The sequence below is a fragment of the Vidua macroura genome, chromosome 23 (assembly GCF_024509145.1).
Source record: "Vidua macroura isolate BioBank_ID:100142 chromosome 23, ASM2450914v1, whole genome shotgun sequence".
NCBI classification, from domain to species: Eukaryota; Metazoa; Chordata; class Aves; order Passeriformes; family Viduidae; genus Vidua; species Vidua macroura.
This window is the reverse complement of record NC_071593.1, coordinates 4644141-4662089: the sequence shown is the minus strand read 5'-3', so window position 1 is coordinate 4662089 and position 17949 is coordinate 4644141. Positions and strand designations below refer to the sequence as shown.

Here is a 17949-nt window from a genome sequence, read left to right as displayed (position 1 = left end):
GCCCCGGGAGCATCACCGGACACGGAGTGACCCCCACACCCCAGGGCTCCTCACCGCACACGGGGTGTCCCAGCACGGCGGGGTGCCTCGGTGCTTACTGGGTGATCCCCGCACCTCCTGCGGGCTATCACCAGGCCATGTAGATGCCCATGTCCCCGCAGCCTGGGTGGCTACGCAGTGCCGTGTCCGTCCCCGCCGCAGGGCCCCGAGGAGCGCACGGGGCTATTTTTGGGCCGTGGCGTGGCAGCCGATCAGCAGTGCCAGGGGGCCTCACGTCACAGGGTCCTGCCGCCTCGGCATCGCTCTCATTCCTGCCGGCACACGGTGAGCAGCAGCACAGCTCGGCTCGGATCCCCCGACTTACAGACAGGGAGAGGTAAAGCCTTCACCTGGCCAGGACACACCTGTGCCCAGAACGGGGACTCCCGGCACGTGGGGCACCTGGCTGCCTTCACTGCCAGGCTGCCACCGTAGGGCACATCCCTGGGCAGGGGACACCCCATTCTAGGGAATGCTTCCTCCGGGGGGACACCCTGTCATGGAGGAACCCCCACCCCTGTCCTGGGGGATGCTCTGCTGCAGGGGATGCTCCTTTGGAGGGGACAGCCCATCCCAGGGGATGCTCCTGCTTTGGGGGACACACATCACGGGGACACTTCGCTGTGGGGACCATCTGACCCAGCGCTGCAGCCCCCAGCCTGTGACACCAGAGGAAGGGGTGCCCTGGGGGCAGCCTCGTGCCATGCAGCTCATAACCTAAAAATAGTCAGCTGCTCACAGGCCCTGGGACAGGATTTGTCCTTTCTGTAGCAGCCACAGTGCTCTCACAAACTGGTGCCACATGGGGTCCCTGGGCACAGGGCTTGGCTCTCAACCCCACAGATGGCGGGTGGCATTTTCTCCCCACTGGGGAGCTGCTCGGAGCTGGAGAAGGCCAACTGCCACCCGCTGGTGTGCCTGCTCTGCCATGAGCCCTACCAGCACCCCTGCCTGCTCGACTGCTACCACAACTTCTGCGCCAGCTGCCTGCGAGGCCGTGCCAGCGACGGTCGCCTGCGTTGCCCACTCTGCGGGTAAGGGACGGCCCTGCCCGGGGCACACCAGGGTTGGGGCACAGCACAGGGCTGGCAGCTCAGCACAGCACTGCTCCCTGCCTCCCCAAAGTTGCCCTGCTGGCCCGTGTGGGTGTCCCTATCCTTGTCCCCGTCTCATCCCTGCAGGCACCCCTCAGTGGTGAGGGGAGGCACGGGGCTGCCCCCCGTGGACCGGCTCCTGCAGTTCCTGGTGGACAGCTCAGCCGACAGCGAGGAGGACGTGCAGTGTGCCAACTGCGACCGGTGCTGCACCAAGGCGGTGAGGGCAGCGGGGTGGACTGGCAGGGTGGGTAGGGGACCCCTGCCAGGGCCATGCTGCCCACCAGCTCTGTCCCCTCACACAGGAGCTGGACACCATGTACTTCTGCAACACCTGTGGGCAGCCCCTCTGTGCCCCATGCCGTGAGGAGACCCACCGTGCCAGGATGTTCACCCGCCACGAGATCGTCTCCCTCTCCAAGCGCACCAAAGACATCCACAAGAAGTGCCGTGAGTGCCACGCCAGGCTGCCCCGTGCCATGCTATGCTGCACTGCGCCGTGCCAGGCAATGTCATGTTCCCTGTCCCCTGCAGCACTGCACGAGGAGCCCTACATCATGTTCTCCACCGAGAAGAAGTCCATGCTCTGCATCAACTGCTTCAGGGACATGCAGGGGTGAGTAGTCCCAGCCCCACACTCGCTGCGGCCCCATCCTGTGCTTTCCCCTGATGTCTGTGCCTGCAGGGAGAGCCGGGCACACTGCATCGACATTGAGACGGCGTACATGCAGGGCTGCCAGCGGCTGGACCAGGCAGTGATGGTGGGCAGGGCCGGGGGGTGTGGGGGGTGGCGAGGGGGTGCAGTGCTGTCCCCTGCACTGCAGCTGCCCCGCCGCCCGGGCAGGCTGTGAAGGAACTGCAGACCTCCACGCGTGAGGCCATTGTCCTGCTCAAGGCCATGATCGAGGAGGTTCGTAACAGTGCCAGCGAGGAGGAGGCGGCCATCAACTCTCTCTTCAGCCGCATGCAGGTGCGAGGCAGTCACCTGCACATCGAGCCCTGTGCCCGCGGGACAGAGCCAGGGCAGTGGGAGGGGACTGGGGTGGCTGCAGGACACAGGGCGGCTGTGCCATTTGCAGGAGCAGCTCTCTGAGAGGAAAAAGACGCTCCTGAAAGCTGTGCAGAGGTGAGAGACCATGGTCTCAGCCCTGTCTGAGGGCTGTCTCACCTTCCCAAGGTGTTTTGGGATGCCTGGCGCTGGATGGCTCCCCTCGGGTCTTGCAAAAGCTGTGCCATGCCCTGCTCTGTTGCAGCCAGCACGAGGAAAAAGAGAAGGCATTCAAGGAGCAGCTCGCCCACCTTGCCTCCCTGCTGCCCACCCTGCAGGTAGGGCCTCACACCAGGCAGGGACATCCTGACACCAAAGCCAGGCAGTGACAGACCCCCTCCACACACACAGGTCCACCTGGTGACCTGCTCGGCCTTCCTGAGCTCTGCCAACAAAGCCGAATTCCTGGACCTGGGCTATGTGAGTGTTGCCAGCACTGCAGGGGTGGTTGGAGCGTCCTGCAGCAGTGCTGAGCTCATGGGCAAGGTGCTGGGCACCCCTCACCATGCTTCATCGCTGCCTTTCAGCAACTGATGGAGAGGCTGCAGAGGATCGTCAAGCTGCCACACCGCCTGCGGCCGGCCCAGACCAGCAAGGTAGAGCCCTGCCTGCAGTGCCTGTGGGCAGTGCCAGCTGCCGGCTCTGCCCCAGCCCAGCCGCACTCTCCTCTCTTGCCCCCCAGATCAACAGCGAGTACCGGGCAGAGTTCGCCCGCTGCCTGGAGCCCCTCCTGATGCTCAGCCCCCGCCGCTCCGTGGTGGGCAGCGCTGGTGGCATCGGTCCTGGCATCACTGGCACAAACATGTGAGGTGCTAGGATTGCACCCAAGGCACATGTGCTACTGTGTCCCCTGCCACGTGCCACACTGCACAGTCCCCTCAGCATCTCACCATGCCAGCCTTGCCCCTGCTGCTGCCCTTGAGCCTGTCACCTCCGCAGGGGTACCAGGACAGCACAGGCACAGCTGCACTGATGAACAACAGGCTTCAAGTGACACTTCTGGGAAGTGGGGTGGATGGCAGAGGGGCGGGCAGCAGCAGGGCTGGCAGCTGGGGGCCTGGTTAAGCCTCACTCTGTTCCCCAGCCCGGCCCCTGCCACGCTCCCTGGAGGGCTCTGCCCCCTCTCCACGGGTGCTCCACCTGGGCCGGCTCCTGCTCGCCCACATGCCCGTGGTGCCGCAGCCTCTTTGCCCGCCACTATTTTTATCAGAATTTCAGAGAAGTGCTCGGCCATTCTTCACCAGGGATATATTTAGGCCTGTTGATGTCACAGCAGCACAGGCCCTGCCAGGCCCTCCCAGACAGAGAGGACAAACGGGCGCTGCCGCCCCATGGGGACCGCTCCTCGCCCCCAGCCAGGCTTGGCACTGCAGGGTGGCTGAGCTCCTGGGGGCTGCTGGCCCCAGCACGGGCAGGGGGAGCGCGGCGCTGCACGGTAGGACCAATGGTGGTGGTGGTTAGCACGGGGAGACCATGGGATGGGGGGAAACACAGGGGCAGTAGTGCCTGCCAAGGGGCCAGGAGATACCAGCGGTGAGAGAGTGAGCTATATCCCACCCTTTAGAAACTGGAGGGTGCTGGGTTCAGCTCCTGGCTTCTCACTGCCACAGCTGGTTCCAAAACTGCCGGAATCCGGAGAGCAGCCTGCAGAAATATGATTTTTGGGGCAACATAAGGCACCTCTGACTGAACCCCTGTGCTTGGGTGAGGGAAGGGACATGTGGGACCGGTGCATCCCAGCGGAGGGGACCGAGGGGGAGTGGGATTGAGCTGGCAGCACGGTCCCTGGCACCTCACTCCCACTGCTGCTCACCTGCAGCACGTCACTGTCACCTCTCCATGCAGGCTCCCCGGTGGCCAATGCTCCAAGACCCTCATGGTGCCCAGCTGCCCCCCCACCAGTGACAAAATGTCCACCGGCCCCATGGTGAAGAAGCCAACGATGCACCGGTACATCAGCACCAAGGTGCTGCTGGCTGAGGGACAAGAGACCCCCTTTGCTGAGCACTGCCGCAACTACGAGAACACCTACCGGGTAGGGAGCATGGGCCCAAGCAGGATGGGACAGGACAGGACGGGCCAGGTTGGTGCTGCTCATGTGGCTGTGCCCCCTGGTTCCCCCAGATGCTGCAGACGGAGATCCAGGGCCTGAAGGACCAGGTGCAGGAGCTGCACCGTGACCTCACCAAGCACCACTCTCTCATCAAGTCAGAGATCATGAGCGAGATCCTGCAGAAGTCGCTGCAGATGGACGTGCAGATCGCAGCTCACTACTCCGCCGTGGAGATGATGCGCAGCGTCTTTGAGGAGGTACAGCTGGTACATCCTGGCAGAGCAGGGCCCCTCTGTGCCGTACTGCCGCAGACTGCCCGGCTCCCTCTCTTCCTTCCAGGTTTGGGAGGAGACCTACCAGCGGGTAGCAAATGAGCAGGAGATCTATGAAGGTACTGGTGACCCCACGCTCCCTCCCCATGCCCCCTGTGCCCGCACTGTGGGGGTGGCAGTGTCCCAGCCCACTCCTCTCGCCCCCAGCCCAGCTCCATGACTTGCTGCAGCTGCGGCAGGAGAACAGCTGCCTGAGCACCATCACCAAGCAGATCGCGCCCTACGTCCGCTCCATCGCCAAAGTCAAGGAGCGGCTGGAGCCCAGGTGAGAGGTGCAGGGACTTTCAGGGCCAGGGGGGACATAGCTCATGGCTCACACCCATCCTGCTACAGGCTGCAGGAGCCCCAGGAGCCCAGAGAAGAGCAGGCCCAGATGCTGCTCAAGATCTGTGACAATGAGGAAGTGGTGCCAAGGTAGGTGGCAGCAAGCACCTGAGTGCCAAGTTCCTCCCATGCCCTTTCCCAGACAGTGACCCTGTCAAGGTGTCTTCCCTTCCCCAGGGATGCCTCACCTGGCAGCAACAAGGGGGCTTCAGCCAGCCCCGGGGAGGGCTTCATACCCAGGGACACCCCTGGAGACCCCTCCCCAAAAAACAAAGACTGCTGCAGAGGCCAGCAGAAGAGCGGAGCAGAGACTGCTACCCCGAAAGAGCCGGTACTGTAGCGCCCAGTGCTGGGCACGTGGCAGAGCTGCTGGGCAGAACCATGCCCCAGCCACTGACCAGCTCCTCTTGCCCAGTGCCACAAGCCAGGGCAGGAAATGGCCCAGGCAGCCATGTCTGCAGCACATACAAAGGCCTCAGGTGGACTTGCTTTTGAAAAACTCTGTGCTCTTCCTTGCGTGTGTCAGAGTGAAATAAAAGGGTGCAGTTGTCCATGTTGCGTGGTTCTGCAGTGCTGACAAAAGGGATCTGCTGGCTCAGAGTGTCCAGCTCCTAAAACCACAACATCGGCAAATTATGGGGAAAAATAACAATTCCTGGTGTGCAGGGCAGGGCCAGGGGTACACGGAGCATCCTGTGAAGTTCTGGGCAGCCACGCACCAACGTGGGCCGGGTGGCAGGAAAGCTGCTCTAGAGGATCCCTGCACATGTGGGAACTAAGAACTCACCAATCACTGTGGCACAGAGGGCAGGGTTTCAGAGTTTACTCCAGCTTTTCCCTAAAACTTTACATGCCTTCCCCACACCCAGTAAGCTGCTGTCTCCTCACAGAGCTTCCGGTCACAGGATTTGGGAAAAGGTTAAGAGAAGCTGTTGGTCTCAAAAGCTTCAAGAGACACTGAAGGTTTTGCTCAGGTGAAGTTTATCCCTTTCTTTCGGTGCCAACACATCCTGCTTGGACAGAGCCTGCACAGCTGGAACCAGCACTTGCAAAATTAGGATCAAGGTTAATTTACTATGAAGAACAATCTGGGAATGAGGCTTTGTTTCTGTTGTCAAACAGCACATCAAACCCAAGTGACAATTACTTGTTCCAAAGTTCCTTTGATCAAGGGCACAGCAGGAATATTACTGCCTACAAAAAAATTGCTTACAGATTAACCCACTCGAGGCACCACTGGCTGCAACCAGTGCTTTCTGGAGGCAAGAACAGCCCAAATGGGAGCCTCCGAGTGCCCAGCACAGATCAGCACTCTCCAACTGGTGAGTTTTCATCTTTGTTTTTTTCTCCCAAGCCAAAACCCCGCTCAGCAAAGGTCAAGTCAGCAGCAAGGGTATCAGACAGATGCTCTGTGATCAAGCAAACCCAGTGGAGGATGGACTCTGCATCAGTTCAGCAGGGAGAAATGGAGGGTCAGGGTTAGGGTTAGGGTCAGCCTTATCCCTGTGGCTGCACAACCCCACAAGTCACTGAGTCACAATCGTGCCTCAGTGCAGCGCTGGTGTGTTCTGAGAACCCACCAGGAATTATAAAGGATTCCAGTTTCCATTATGCCAACAGCACCTCAAAAGACCTTCAAATAACCAGACAGAAGCTGACAATGTTTTCTCTTTTTTTTTTTTTTTTAATATAAAAAAAGAAAACCTAAACCCAAACCCAAGCTATTGTCACCAAGTGCCCTTTCCTGAGCCGTACCGCAGCACCTTCCCCATGGAACACCACAAGCTCCAAGCATGAACTGACAAGCAACTCATTTCCATTCCAGCAAGGAAGAATAATGTAGAACTCAAGAAAACAGTGAACCTCTTTGGTATATAACAACAAAGTTATACCACACAGCTCAGTGGGAACCATTTCCAAATGGTTACTATAAAAGAGCGTTAGCTAGCCCAACTCTTCTCCTGGTTGGAGATTTCCCTAGAAGCATCTCCTACTTGCCCTAACATCACAGCTTTTGCCCAAAAGAGCAGGGGAGGACCTCAGGGACTACAGCCCTTAGCAAGCCTGGCAGCTGTGGCTCTTTCACAACCCAAAATCCTGGGATCTCTGCAAGACAGAGGCAGCCTGGCAGGATAGGAAGCAGCGCGATTTGGAAGCAGGAAGAAGGAACAGAGGTGGCAGCAGGTGGCAGCGGCTGGAGCAGTGACACTGCATCCGCAGCAGCATCCAAGGGACAAGGAGAGGGCCCAGAGGTGCTGAGATCCAGCAGCACAAGGGGAGCAGCAGAAGCCTCACTGCAAACCCCAAGGCCTAGAAAGAATTGAGTGGTACCATGCTGCCGGCACTCTGGTGCTTCAAGGGCAGGCAGAGCTGGAGGTTGCTCCCTCAGACGCCCCAGTGCCAGCTTCAAGGAGTTTGGCCCAAGGAGATTAAAGTCGTGTCACCGGGCTCACGAGGTCAGAAAGCTTTAAAATCGAATTACGCAACAGGAACAATCTGCTGCCTAGCACCTTCCCCACCCAGGGCCAGGAGGGCAGTGCTGTTTTCTGGTAGAATCAGTTCCAGAGGCGTTCCAAGACAATTCAGCTGCTGCAGGCAGGATTCATTCTCTTTAGGATCACTACAGGCTAAGGTATCTGGAAGATCCCTGAATGTGCAACGAAGGACTGATCTCAAGGAGGAGGAACGAGCTTCTGATCTGTGAGTGACCCAGCAGGCTGCCCAACGCTGCAGCCCTCCAGCAGCTCCTCCTGGGTGGCCGGGAAATACCAACAGGCACCTCCCGATGCCGGCGCCACACAGGCACTGGGCGCAGCAGGAGCCGGGCGTCTGCTCAGCCAGCCTGGTTTTTGCCCATGTTACAGTTCCAATTTGACTCCTTTAATAAAAGGGAGACCCGATGGCACCTTCCTTTTGTACTCCAGGTACTCTTCTCCAAAGAAGTGAATGAGTGTGATCTCCTCCTCCTCGATCCGCTCCCTGAAGAAGCGCCAGGACGCCAGTGCGTAGCCCACCACGCAGATGGGATTGCAGAGCAACACCTGGAACAGATGCTGCTGGTGAGCATCCCCTCAAGAACCCAAGGCCCCACAGCTTATCCCCCTCCAGTAACAATGACAAAGAAAATACCCCAACACTCCCTGTGAAACTTCACAAGCACTAGTTTCTCCCCGGAATGAAGGAAGCAGCGCACAGGCAGCACTGGCTTCACTGCCCCAGCTCTCAAAAGCTCCACATACCACCCTTATGGACTCTCTCCAAAGAAACACAAGCCAATGCCAGCACCCAGCCAGCCACAAGAGCACACAGCTACAGCAGCACTGAGCTGAGGCTCAGCCACAGCTGGCCCTCTAGTCAGGGAGTTTCCTTGCCCTCAAGCACAGGACTGGTGTTTGGCAGGAGCCAGGTTGAGTCTGACCACTCAGGGAAGGCATTTTGACCACAGGGATACAGAAAACTCTGGTTATCAGCTTTAGACCAGCAGCAAATCACAACACCTCAAGCCTCCAAGGGGATTGTGCGTCAAAACCCTGGCTCCACCACCTCTCCTCACTGCACAGAGAAAATTAAGGGAACAAGATCTTCCCAAAGATCACGTGGGGCAGAGCACTCAGGGATTCCCGATTTCCTGTGTGCCAGTGGGAGGCAGCAGAATCCATGCCCAGCACCAGGTGCTGTCTGCACCCCATCACAGCATGGGCAGCATTGACAGCAAAGAGTGGGGTCATGACACGAACGAATCTGAGCACGCTGGATACAGTACCTGTGTTCCAATACTCCAGTAAAACCATCCCACGTAGGACGGGTGCCGGAACCACCCGTACACCCCACTTGTCACCAAAGTGTGGGTGTCAGATTTCTCATTCTGAACAATGTGGTTGAAGTTGGAGCCAGCCGTAAGCATGGCCGCCTTCCTCAGGCAGTCCCCGAAGATCACCATCAGCAGCCCCACGGTGCTCAGCCAGGTGATCTGCTTCAGCTCTGCATGGACAGGGAGGGACACAACAGGTTTGCACAGGTCTCCAGGGGTGCAGGGGGCTGCTCAGTGAGTGGGCTTTGCCCCCCATCTCAAACCAAATGTGTGACAGCAGCAGGCATGCGCTGCCATCCCGCACCAAAAAGATAAAAGCAGCAACCCCTGCTTGGTGCTAACATGGATCAGTCTGTGGGGCCCAGCTGTAGAGGCTGAGCAAAGCCAACACAAAGCATAGCCAAGGACATACTCAGGGTGCTACAAAATAAAGGGGAATAATTTCCCTCTTCCAAGAATAAACAGACGATCACAGCCAGTTTGCCCCAGACTGGGCAACCAGCAACAGATTTTGATGACTTGATTTTATTCCCATCAAAAGCCAACATCATTCTTGCACCACCAAGGTAGGAAAGGGCTGAAGATCCCCTGGCCTGGCATGTCAGAGTAGAGGGGGGCTCCCCCCTGCCCTCCCGAGATCCAACCCGAGAGGCTTTGAGCACTGAGGGATTATGACTCTGGCAAAGCTGCTGCAGGGTTGTCACGGGGCAGCAAGCTGAGGGTCACCTGCACTTTGCTACCACACAGATGGACCCCAGGCAAGCCACATGCAGCCAGGCAGAGTCAGGGAGGGATAGGATGGCCGACCTGGGAAGAAGAGCTTCTCCAGCGTGAACTCCACCCAGGAGGACAGGGCAGCCAGGTTGTACTCGAAGCTGTGGTTGAGTAGGAAGGAGTCCAGCGAGAGGCTGCGCGGGTTGTTGATGGCTGTCACCAGATACTCCGAGTAGTGAAAGAGGGAGAGGGAGCACATATACCTGCGGTGGGAGGGAGGGCAGGTTTAGTAGGGCCGGGGGCACCGCGCCCGCCCGGCTGCCCTGCCCGGCCCTTACCATCCGAAGTGGCGCCAGGCGGAGCGGCCGGCGCTCAGCAGCAGCCCGCAGCCGAAGGCGAAGCCCAAGAAACAGGCCCGGACGGCGATCTGCAAGCACAGGGAGGGGAGAACGCGCTGCCGCCGCCGCTCCCCGGGCCCGGAGTATCCCTACCGGCGCACGCCGGGTCCGGGACCGAACCCTCCACAGCCGCACTTCACCCCGCCGCCCGCCGGGGCCACCCCCGTACCTTGTAGAGCGGCCGCGGATAGATGAGCAGCAGCGCCGCGTTCACGCCCGCCACGTGCAGGGCGAGAGCCAGGCGGCCGCGCAGGCCGGGAGCGGCCAGCAGGGAGGGGGACGAGCCGAGCAGCAGTGGCAGGGCCGCCACCGAGGCGCCGAGCAGGAAGGAGCAAAGGCTGGCGCGGCCCTCCCGGCCCAGCCGCCCCCTCCGCGCCACCGCCGCCGCCATCATGGCGGCCCCGCCCCGCCCGCGTCGCCCGGGAAACGGCCCGGCCGCTCTCGCGAGAGCCCCGCCCCGCGCAGCCGCGGCAGCAGCGGAGCCGCGCCGCTCTCGCGAGAGTTGCGCGGCGGTGGCGGCCGGCGCTGTGGGACGCGGCCGGGCCGCGGCTGCCGGGGCCGGTTTGGGTTCGGTCACGGAGCCGTCGGGGCTGGGGAGCTTTCCCAAAATCCTGTCCCACCGCCCGCCCGCACCGCCACTGTGATCCCTAAGCCGCGTCACCCAGAGCCAGGCGCAGATGCTGCTGAACACCTCCAGGCATGGTGACTCCACCCCCTTCCTGCTGCCCTGAGCGCCCGAACGGGGAAAACATTGGCTGATACCTGTTCTGAATTTCCACTCTGTCAGCCTAAAGCCATTACCGTCTGTCCTCGCACTGCAGGCACAGCAGAAGAGACCGGCCCCACCTCACTACAACCTCCTGCTAGGTAGCTTATTGTTTAATATTCCAAACCGGGAACCCATTCCAGCAGGAACTGCTCTGAGGGTCCCATTAAAACAGCCAGACTTCCTTAAAAACAAGGCCGGGAGCGCCTGGCGCCACTTGGGGAGCGCGGGCGGATCTGGGGGAGGGAGGAAAAGCACAATTGTTTGAAATAAAACTGTCAGCCTTTCATTCCAGTCAATGAAACAGATTTTTATTTATGCCACAGGATTCCTTAAATAACTTAGATATGCACAGAGAACTACCTAGAGATGTCACAGACATTCAGTGCGGCCCCGGCGCGGCACAGCACGTACGAAAGCTTTGGTGTGCATGGTAGGACAAACCAGCGAGTCGAACACAGCAGCACAAAGACTCGCGGCCTCACGCGCCCCTCGAGCCACCGCACGCCTCCATCCTGGCTCTGACACAGGCGGGAGCGTCGCCAACGGGATCAAACAGCAACAATGGCTCTGGAGGCAGATGGCGAGTGCCTGGGAAGACTCCTGGGGGCTTTCAGGGAGCTTCAGCCACCTGAAGCACGAGGTCTACGGTGCTGAGCCCATCAGCAGCAAAGCGGTGGAGCCGGCAGCAGGCTGGGGCGGGCGGAGGCATGGGGCTGGCGAGGACCGGACACAAAACGAACGGGAACAACCTGTATGTTTGGCGGGCGCTGGTGGCGAGGGTGCCAGACAGGTCACTGCTGGGCAGCCTGCTGCATCTGCGCCTGCCTCTTGGCTTTGGTCTGCAGGTACCTGCCCTTCCCTTCCTCGAAGCGACGCTTCTCGTCCTCTGTCTCCGTCTGAGGTCGCAGAAAGAGTGCAAAGCTGCAGCGTCAGCGTGCTGCAAGTGTGTGCGGGAGGGAAACGCGCCTCCCCTCACAGAAGTGTGAGGGAAAAGCTGCCCTCTGTCAAACACACAGCCAGTGTGCCCTGCATGAAGCAGGAGACCTGTGCCACGTCAAATATTAAGCAACACCCCCAGTCAGGAGCACCACGTCAGCAAAGCCCTGCCAATATTAGGGGAGATAATATAGGCAGGAAGCTGGAATGGGGACACCATGGGGAGCGGCAGCTAGGGATGTGGAGGCCTCCGTTGCCACTCGGGGTCCCCTGGTGCAGGGCCTGCATGCAGCCTGTCCTCAACAATGAGAAAGGAGAAAATCCCCAACCTTCACACTGGCAATTTTCAAAAGAAATAAATAACAAAACCAAAACAAATGCAAAACAAAAGCCAAAACAAAACAAAAACAAAACACAAAACCAAAACAAAAACAAAAGCCAAAACAAAACAAACAAAACACAAAACCAAAACAAAAGCAAAAGCCAAAACAAAAACAAAACAAAACGAAAACTAAACAAAAACAAAACAAGCAAAACCCCCTGAAGCCTGTCCTGGGAAGTCTCATTTGTACTCATATTTTTCTGCTGAGTAACTCAAGGGAAGAAGATTTCTTGGGCTGGGCTCTGCCCCAGGAGGAGCAGGAGAGGTGATGGCCCTGCTGGGTCCAATCCAGAGAGAAAAGCTCTTACCAGCAGTTGTGGGACGGGCAGGGGCTTCCCCTCCTTGCTCAGGGACACATAGGTGAAGAAGGCGCTGACAGCACGGTACCGCTCCCGAGGCTCATCCACAAATGGGTCAGCATCCACAAAGACCTCTATTTCCATGGACTTATTGCTTGTGAATGTCATACGTCCTGAGACAGTGATGACGCAGCCTGTGAAACAGAGAGGAGCCAGTGAAGGGAGCAAGGGGTCCTGCGTGTTTTATGTTTAAACTGTGTCTTAAGCGGAGCACGGGACTAATCAAACACGGAGTAATTTTCTCTGCCAGTATGTCCTGAAAGCACATCCAAGGAAGCCAGGGTGTGGCAACACAGGAGATCACAGTGCCTGCCACCACCCTTGGTACCTTTTTTGATCTTCTCATGGAAGTTGATAGCATCCACTGAGGCAGTGACGATGTTGGTCTTGCAGTGACGGGCAGCCACAATCCCAGCAACCTCATCCATGAGCTTCATGGTGACACCTGTGAGGGGAAGCAGAGGGTCCTGTCTCAGGGAAGTCAGTGGGATTTCAGGAAAACCACACCAAGGTCAGTAAGGCCTTAGCATGGCCAAAGCTATGCTGGGGAGTTGGACCGGAGACTACGTCCCAGCTTCAGGAAAATCCAGTACAAGGGCTCCTGTCAATACCAGGGCAACATCCTCGCAGACCTGTGATTAAGGTCAGCTCTGTCTCTCCCAAATTTCTCTGAGCAGACGTCACCCTTGCGTGTGTCCCACAAACCTTGAAACAGGTCTGAGCCATGTTTGTTTTGTTTATTTAAGGATTAGGTATGTGTTGTCCCAACCCTCAGCAAACATACCTCTCCCAGGGCTTACGCTACACGTGTCAGCCAAGAGAAAATTACTTCAGGTAATTGCAGTCACACGCTGCGTGTTTGTACTACAGGATTTGCAATCTCAGAGGCATTAACAAAACTGTAGGATTTACAGTTTGAATACATGAGTTTTTGGGGCACAGAAAAAGACAAAGCTTTTGTTTCAGCTAAAGCAACTCTGACCCTGACAGTCAATGCAAAGGGGCCTGTGTGCCTCCAGAGGCAGAGCCCACTGAAAACAGAATCACTCTCCAACCACACTTTGCTCCAGGGAAAAGCCACCTGGACCTGCAACCCAGGTGCTGTGCAGGGCAGCACTCACTCACCTCCATGCACAAAGCCCAGCAGCGTGCAGTCCGATGGGCCCACCAGGTGGATCAGGCTGGACTGGCTGTAGCCAACAGTGTGTGGCTCTGGTTAGAGAGCAAAGCAAGGTGAGAGCTACTCAGCTGGCACCCATATGCCACCATACACCCCTGTCTTAAGTTGTCCAAAGGAAGAAAACATGGGACTGGCTTGTGCAAAGCTGAACTATGTTGAAACCAGTGGTTAGATCAGGCTGGAGAAGTTCCAAGAGCATAGACTGTTCACCACCTGATGGGCTGCTGCCTCCCTCTAATCTCCACCCATCCACTTTATTCTAGCTCAGCTTTTTTCTTTCTTTTCAAGCTTTCAAAGAGCATGAAAGCAAACAGGAGTGAACTGGGTCACACGGCTGTCTGCTTCCACCCTCAGTTGAACCTCCCAAACCCTGCTGCATAGAGCCCCTGTTTTCCCCTTGGTGGGAAGACCTTCACCCCCATGCCCCCAGCCCTGGCACATCCTGGTGACCCCTGTCCCACCACAACCTCCAGGTGACAGAAGTCACACCCTCAAACTCTCAGCAGAGGAAATCCTCTCTCAGAAGTGGCTGTGTTTTCTATCTAATGAGAGATGTTAAAGAAGCTCAGAGAAAGGAGAAGCAGCCCAGTCCTACTCAGGGTGACCACCCATGGAGCAGTGCTCGCTGAACCTTACCTTTTGTCTGCCTGTCTGTGAGCAGGGAGGACAGAGAAGAAAAAAGCATTTGAGCAACTTTAATCCTCCATTACCTCCCCCAGCATTCCTCATACGCCACCTCTCCGCCTCTGCCTGAAGACCACAGCCAGCCCTCGAGGCCACCCTTGCCCAACACTTGCATTTATACCTTGCTGAGCAAAATCAGCTCTAGCTGCACACAAGCACACAAGGAGTGATACAGGAACAGGGTTTTGGAGAAGGGATCTCATCCATGGGTATCCACATTCAGGGTACCACAGGTATCCACTCAGCTCCCCCTCCACTCACACACACTGCTACTCCAAAATCCCATCTCCATCCCTGGTGTGGTGTTTCAGAATGCACACTTGCAGCTACAGGGCCCTGGGGATGGCCAGAGTTGCCCTGGAGACCAGTTTGGTCTCCCAGTACTGCTGGGCAATTTGCACTGGCTACACACTGCCCGTGTTACCTGGGTTGATGACAGGTAAAATCACGTCACCATTTCTCTGCTTCGTTTCCAGACGATCCAGCTTTTGCTCCTCATAACGCTTCTTCCCCTCATCCTCCTGTTCCTTTCTAGCATACTGGAATAGAAGGCTGGTAAGAAGGGGATTGGCAAAGCCACTGGCACAGCTGGGAGTGCCAACAGGGCCAGGTTAGTGCCATTCCACAGAGAGGACAAGTTCCAGTTCGGGGGGACCCAAGTGAGCTGTCCTACCTGGATGGGGGGAACCTCAAGGACCTTATTCACGTTCTTCAGGGACAGCGGCACATACCACAGTGTCGCCTTGTTCGTCACCTTCTTTGCCCCTGGAGGAGAAGGGGGCAGCAGGTGATGGTGCCAAGGCCAGCAGTGCTGTACCTGCCACCGGTCTGGGGTTGGGCACACACTGGCAATGCCACTGGCATTGGTGGCCCCTTGCCCTGCTGGCTCCTACCAGGCTTTAGCTCTTAGCGGATGTGACAATGCGCTTTTGGGAAGGTGTCCCAGCAAGCAGAACTGGTTGTCACAGCAACAGCAGGAAAAGGGACTTTTTCAGGCCAAAGGCAGCCACAGGCAGCAAATCGGGCAGGAAGAGCTACAAACAGATTTTGCTGTTTTTCACTACAATGGAGCCATAAATCCCAGGGAGCCTGCTTGGCCTGCCTCCCCAGCACCAGCCCTCCCTCCACTCCCAGCTCTGTCAATAAACACACTAGATCTCCTCTCTGCCACATGCTGCCAGTGATGGAGCAGAGGATGGGGTCACTGCTGCAAGCTCTTGGCTTAACACTGTTATTCCTGGTGTTCTGGAACACAGCCACCAGCAGCCACCCACCTGTTAAAATGTTTTCAGACATGACGTTGACCTGAACCTCCACAGAGTGCCGGGAGGTGTAGGTGATCTCAGCGCTGACGTTGGCCACCTCGCCGATGCACATCGGCGAGAGGAAGTCCGTCCGCTCCACCCGTGCCAGTGCAGCCACACAGGGCTCCTGGGGACGGTGAGACAGCCAACATAGTGATCACAGCCACGCCACGCAGGACCACAGCTGGCAGCTCCCTGAGACCAGCCAAACCTGACATGCATGTGTGGCTCGGATACTGCAACCGCCACCTTATCAGCCACTGGCTGTGCTTCCTTCCCCATCTGTAACTAACACCGGGGTTGCCCCAACTTGCCTTTCTCGGGAGTTAAAACATTAACAGCAATAATGAGTAATAATGTTTCTGCTGGTAAACCACAATTTCAGCAGAATGCTTCTAGCTACTGGAACCCTGCCCCAGCTGCAGAGACACCAGTGGCTTGCATGCAAGAGCAAACACTTGCAGTGCAGGACTTCTACTGCCCCTGAGACACGGCAGGGAGAGAAAGGTCACCATGCCAGAAGCTGGCAGGCACGCCGGCACCTACTCACCCCGGCCTGGGAATTGCAGTGGCGGGTGCTGATGATGGCTCCTGCCTCTTCGATCATCTTCAGGATGGTTCCCCCGTGGACATTCCCAGCAATGTTGGCATCGTCTGGGCGCATAATCCTGCCGAAGGAGGCACATGAGAGCTCACAACCCCTGCCGCGCCCCCAGCCCAGCCCCGGTGTGGCTGCCCGGAGGCAGCATATCGCCCACCGGCTGAGCTGCCGGGCCATCGCTGCTCGCATGCGGCTTCCTGTGAGCGGCGATGGAAACAGCTCCGAATTACCGCTGGGAGCGGAAGGAAGCAGGGCGCCTCTGCCAGGGCAGCCGGCGTCTCACCAGGGCCGCACCCCGCCGGGCCCCGGTGCGGCACAGACCCAGCCGGGCACGTGCCGGTGCTCCACGCGGCTTCCTGGCAGCAGCCGCGCTTTCTGCCAACGGCGAGTAACGGCCCGGGGGGCACTGAGGCAGCGGCTGCGCGCTGGCCCGGACAGGAGCTGCTGTTTCAGGGCGGCCGCGCCCGGGAGCCGCGGGGACACAGGCGGGACAACCGCGCCCGGGAGTACCACGGCAGCCCTGCTCGCTCCCAGCCCCCGCAGCACGGAGCACGGGCGCGGCGCTGCTGCGCTCTGCCCGCGGCCGGTGTCACTGACAGCATGACTAAAGCGGGCGGCGCCGCCGATGTCGGCAGCAGGGCGGGCAGTATCTCGGTTGCAGACCGGCACCCGCCCACGGCCCCCAGCACGCCCGCCTCCCTACCCAGCCCTGTCCGTGCCCGCGGGACGCGGCGGGGCCGTACCTGGACACCTGGATGGCAGCCGGGCTAGGGCCCGCGGCCCCCGGCTCCGACATGGCGGCACCGGTGCCCCGCCCGCAGCGGCGCTGCGGCACCGCCGCGCTTGGCCGCGCCCCGCCGCGCCCCGGACCCGCCGCGCCGCGCCATTGGCGGACAGCGCGCGGCGCGCCCCCGCGCGGGGAGGAGCGCCGGCACCGCGGGGAGCCGCGGCGGCGGGCGGCTCCGGGGCTGCCCGCGGAGTCGTGCGACTCCACCGGGACTGGGGTCTCCCCGCCGCGCCCAGGAGTGCCCTGTCAGCTCCGGGACTCGTGGGGAGCCAGGGGCTTCGGGTCGGCACGGGCAGCACCGCCCCCCCCCGCGCCCGCGTTCCCGGCGCCGTCGGCTCTCTCCGGTTGTAACACAGTTCCCGTGGGCGCCTCGAGGTTTTGGGTCGGGTGGTGGACACAGTCCCGAGCAGGCAGTGACAGCTCGCAGTGGAGCGCACGCAGGGTCCCGAAGGGGTTCAGGATCCCGCCCGGGGGACGCGGGGTGCCGGGAGCCGCGGCACTCACGGCCTCGCCGACCGCCCGCTCGGCTCTCGTTGGTGCGAGCGCGGCAGCGCGTTTCCGTGAGGGACCGGAGGGTCCACGGGCAGACGGGGCCGCCCGCGGGCGCGGCGGGTCGGAAATGCTGGAGCTCTCACTTTGCACAGCTCGGCGGAGGCAGGAGGGGGGCCGGAGCCGGGGTGCCTGCCGCGCAACGCCCGGTGGGGACATGGCGCTCCCGCTCTCCATACCGCTACCGGCTTTATAAACCGCCGGCGGGGCAGGGCGCGAGAGCCGGGCAGGGAGGGCGGGGGTCAGGCAGGGAAGGAGGCGGGGAGGGCGGCCTTGCCTTGTCCTCGGTGCTGATCGAGAAGCACCTCCGCTGTCCGCGGTCCTGACGGAGGGTCTCCCCGCCTGTCCTCCCACGCCGCCCGCTGCCCCGCCAGCGATTCATAAAACCACTTTTCCGAGTGGTGGCCGGGACAGGTGGATACCAAAGCGGACCGTGACCGGCTGCCGGCACCCCGCGGCCGTCTGAGGTGGGGCAGCCGCCCGCCCAGCGCCCCCCGTTCTGTCTGCGCTGCTAGGGCCGGCAGCGCACGTCGAGGGTGCCAGAGGAGCCCATCTTTGCCGCACCTCTTGCCTGGGCGGGCGGCG

At 59.6% G+C, this 17949-nt stretch overlaps 3 protein-coding genes and 1 long non-coding RNA gene across 9 annotated transcripts; 1 reads left to right on the top strand and 3 right to left on the bottom strand.

Annotated features, from left to right (window-relative positions):
• The first annotated feature begins 74 nt into the window (after positions 1-74).
• Positions 75-6310, top strand: RNF207 (ring finger protein 207). Its single transcript, XM_053997592.1, has 18 exons — positions 75-376; positions 883-1073; positions 1221-1353; positions 1439-1583; positions 1668-1749; positions 1819-1894; positions 1978-2103; positions 2213-2259; positions 2387-2459; positions 2533-2601; positions 2709-2777; positions 2864-2985; positions 4027-4216; positions 4306-4491; positions 4574-4625; positions 4714-4831; positions 4900-4980; positions 5068-6310. The coding sequence occupies exons 2-18, from the start codon at positions 883-885 to the stop codon at positions 5228-5230; spliced, it is 1923 nt and encodes a 640-aa protein (XP_053853567.1). The 5' UTR covers positions 75-376; the 3' UTR covers positions 5231-6310.
• Positions 3413-4302, bottom strand: LOC128818342 (uncharacterized). The gene is made up of 2 exons (XR_008440459.1): positions 4214-4302; positions 3413-3825 (listed from the first exon to the last, which is right to left on the bottom strand). It is a non-coding gene; the product is annotated as an uncharacterized LOC128818342 (long non-coding RNA).
• A 22-nt stretch (positions 6311-6332) lies between the features above and the next one.
• Positions 6333-10217, bottom strand: ICMT (isoprenylcysteine carboxyl methyltransferase). Its single transcript, XM_053997593.1, has 5 exons — positions 9983-10217; positions 9754-9842; positions 9509-9678; positions 8654-8871; positions 6333-7931 (listed from the first exon to the last, which is right to left on the bottom strand). The coding sequence occupies exons 1-5, from the start codon at positions 10205-10207 to the stop codon at positions 7749-7751; spliced, it is 885 nt and encodes a 294-aa protein (XP_053853568.1). The 5' UTR covers positions 10208-10217; the 3' UTR covers positions 6333-7748.
• Positions 10218-10868: 651 nt separating this feature from the next.
• Positions 10869-16879, bottom strand: ACOT7 (acyl-CoA thioesterase 7). Of its 6 annotated transcripts, none has more exons than XM_053997738.1 (10): positions 16772-16879; positions 15978-16095; positions 15398-15554; positions 14797-14888; positions 14548-14662; positions 14076-14090; positions 13385-13471; positions 12588-12704; positions 12209-12393; positions 10869-11478 (listed from the first exon to the last, which is right to left on the bottom strand). In XM_053997738.1, the coding sequence occupies exons 1-10, from the start codon at positions 16822-16824 to the stop codon at positions 11374-11376; spliced, it is 1044 nt and encodes a 347-aa protein (XP_053853713.1). In that variant the 5' UTR covers positions 16825-16879; the 3' UTR covers positions 10869-11373. The 6 variants fall into 6 exon arrangements, with proteins under 6 accessions (XP_053853713.1, XP_053853717.1, XP_053853715.1 ...); XM_053997742.1 differs by lacking the exon at positions 16772-16879 and adding an exon at positions 16259-16598; XM_053997740.1 differs by lacking the exon at positions 16772-16879 and adding an exon at positions 16186-16391.
• Positions 16880-17949: the final 1070 nt, after the last annotated feature.